Here is a 2,601-nt window from a genome sequence, read left to right on the forward strand (position 1 = left end):
ATTTCAAAATTTCTATCAAAACCGAAAATCAAACCCTTTTTTTTTTATTTTTTTTTTAATCTCTCACCACTAAACATCAACACTGCAACCCTGCAAGAGCTGAAACTTCGCCGGAGCCACAATCTGGATCCCGCTGCCGCTCCGATCACCGGCGCCGGTGAACCTTATATACGCCGGGCAATTCACAAACAAATGGTACCTTCCAGAGACCCAAGTCCCCACCTTCCACTTGACCCTTCCGTAGATCTTGACGTTGACCACGACGGCACCCGCACCCCGGTCCTGCTGCAACGAACTCAACGTAAACGGCGACACCGGCGCTGCGGCGCCGAAAAGAAACGGTGACCAAACGGTGAAATCTTTGTGTCCCTGGTACGTTGGGGGAAGCTCGGTCGCAAGTGTTACCTGAGAATGAAAGAAAGCAAGAAAAGCTAACAAACCGTAACAGAATCTAACTAATCTAACAAAAACTTATAACGGTTTTCTGTTATAACTAACTAGCAAGTCGTTTAACCATTATTTCTGGCATAACTAACTAGACGTTGTTACTGGTTGGTTGATAGATATTTTTTTAACCAACAATTTATTTTTTTGAAAATGTGAAGTAAATGACCTGTTGGTTATGGTAGGAGGCGTAAGCGTGGAGGTTGGAATAGTAGATTCCGATGCGGCGGTTGGGGTTGTGGGAAGAGAGGGTGACTTGCATGGTGATGGTGAGGGTGTTGGTGGCGGGGGAGGAGAGGTTGAAGGCGTATAGTGTGGCGTCTTGGATTGTGAATTTGGGCTTGGTGGGCCTGAGGACGGCCCATATGATGAATATTGTGAGGAGGACTACGAAGAAGAAGCCGCCGACGCCGAATAGGATGAGGCGGATGAGCTTGCGGCTCTCGTCTTCGTGGTGGCCGCAGTCCTTGGAGGACATGGTGGCAGTGGTGGTGGTTACTGTTGTGATGAGGAGTACTTTGCGCTATGGTTGCAAGCTAAGTATGTGTGTGTTATCTGTTATGTGAACGATGCAGCTGCTAGAACGGTTCATTTTTGCTTCTTATTTGGTATATATGCAATGTGTGCAAATGCTATTGAAAATTGTCTTTTTTAATTATCTTGTCGCTCCTATTTCCAGAATATTTTGTCTTTTATTTAGCATAATATAACGTGTTATATATAAAGTAGGTGGCTTATAACATTAAATAAAATAAATTAAATATATTATTAAATTATTAAATTAAAAATTAAATTAATAATTAAAAATAATAATTTTTAATAATCCTTTAACATTTTTTTGTACATAATTTGTTTTATAAATTCTTACAAATATGGCTGAAATTTATATTTGATCGTCTAACATGATTTAATAATGGAATATTTCATATTTTATCTTTATATAATCTTGTTGAGGCCTTGAAAACAGTAATTTTAGAATCCACAAATTGTTAATAGTGCCAAGTTCTTAAAGTAACTAAGAAATTTGTGAAAAATGGAGAATGAGTTTGGACGGTGGAAAGTAGGATGAGTATTCCAAGCTTATCTTAGAGGTGAATGTGAATGTGAATGGTGAAGACAGTGGAGGGACCCCCAGATAATAGCTCGAAAGTATTGTGTAGGAGATTCCAATTATGAGATGTACTTCTTTAGATACTTAAAAGAAAAAAAAAAAAGATTTTTTCTCCCTCTCGTCTTTAGTTTTTTGTTTTTTGTTTTTTTTGTTTTGCTGGTTTTGTTGTGCTTCTTATATTTGGATTTCGATCCTTTTCAAAGTTCTATAGTATCCCAAATGAGGGTCTGTGCTGGGATAAAACCTTTGGAAGACAACGAAGAAGGCATTAAAGCACCATATATTTCGATCAGCGGTCAACAAACACTGTATCTTTTTTTCAAAAGAAATTATGAGATGTACTAATGCATGTCACAACCAACCATATATATATATATATATAACTAACTAACTTTAAATAATCACTACATATATAAAATAGAACCATTACCAAATAGTACAAATTTGCACTTGCTACCAGAAAATTAATTTAATATCATAAAAATATTTTAAGTGTTTCGTAAAATTAAAAATAATTTTAATCGCTAATTTCAATCGTTCTTAATCAGATTCAAATGTATCCAATTTTATATATTTTCAGTTTTTAAGAACTGGATCAGATCTGATCTTGGGTGTGGAGACCATCCCATACATTCATCATCCCATAAATTCATATCATATAGTCATATACTATTAGTTCACATAAGTTAACTTATTTTTTATATTTTTTATTCATAATTCTATACGTGGCGGTGGCGCAATATCAATATGTCTGTTTACATGCTATTTACGGTTGGTGCAAGTAACTAAATATGTCAGATTTAAACCAACTTAATTAACGTTTTCCCCCAAAATTATTCTATTTCTTTAATCAATTTTCGGTATTCTTATGGATATTTTACATCTTAAAATTAAAAAGGGCTTAATATCATATTTAGTTTTGAAATGTTATTTAATTGCATGCATGTTTATTTGTTACGTCTACAAGATGTATAACTAAATTAGAATAATGCTAGAAAGATAATAACACTGAGTTACTTTATTTAATTTGATATTTATAATTTTAT

At 34.8% G+C, this 2,601-nt stretch overlaps 1 protein-coding gene across 1 annotated transcript; it reads right to left on the reverse strand.

Moving 5' to 3' along the window:
• Positions 48-1,058, reverse strand: LOC107629779 (NDR1/HIN1-like protein 1). Its single transcript, XM_016332666.2, has 2 exons — positions 614-1,058; positions 48-405 (listed from the first exon to the last, which is right to left on the reverse strand). Exons 1-2 carry the CDS (start codon positions 920-922, stop codon positions 70-72), a joined length of 645 nt encoding a protein of 214 aa, XP_016188152.1. The 5' UTR covers positions 923-1,058; the 3' UTR covers positions 48-69.

Source organism: Arachis ipaensis, chromosome B03 (genome assembly GCF_000816755.2).
Source record: "Arachis ipaensis cultivar K30076 chromosome B03, Araip1.1, whole genome shotgun sequence".
In the NCBI taxonomy this organism is placed as follows: Eukaryota; Viridiplantae; Streptophyta; class Magnoliopsida; order Fabales; family Fabaceae; genus Arachis; species Arachis ipaensis.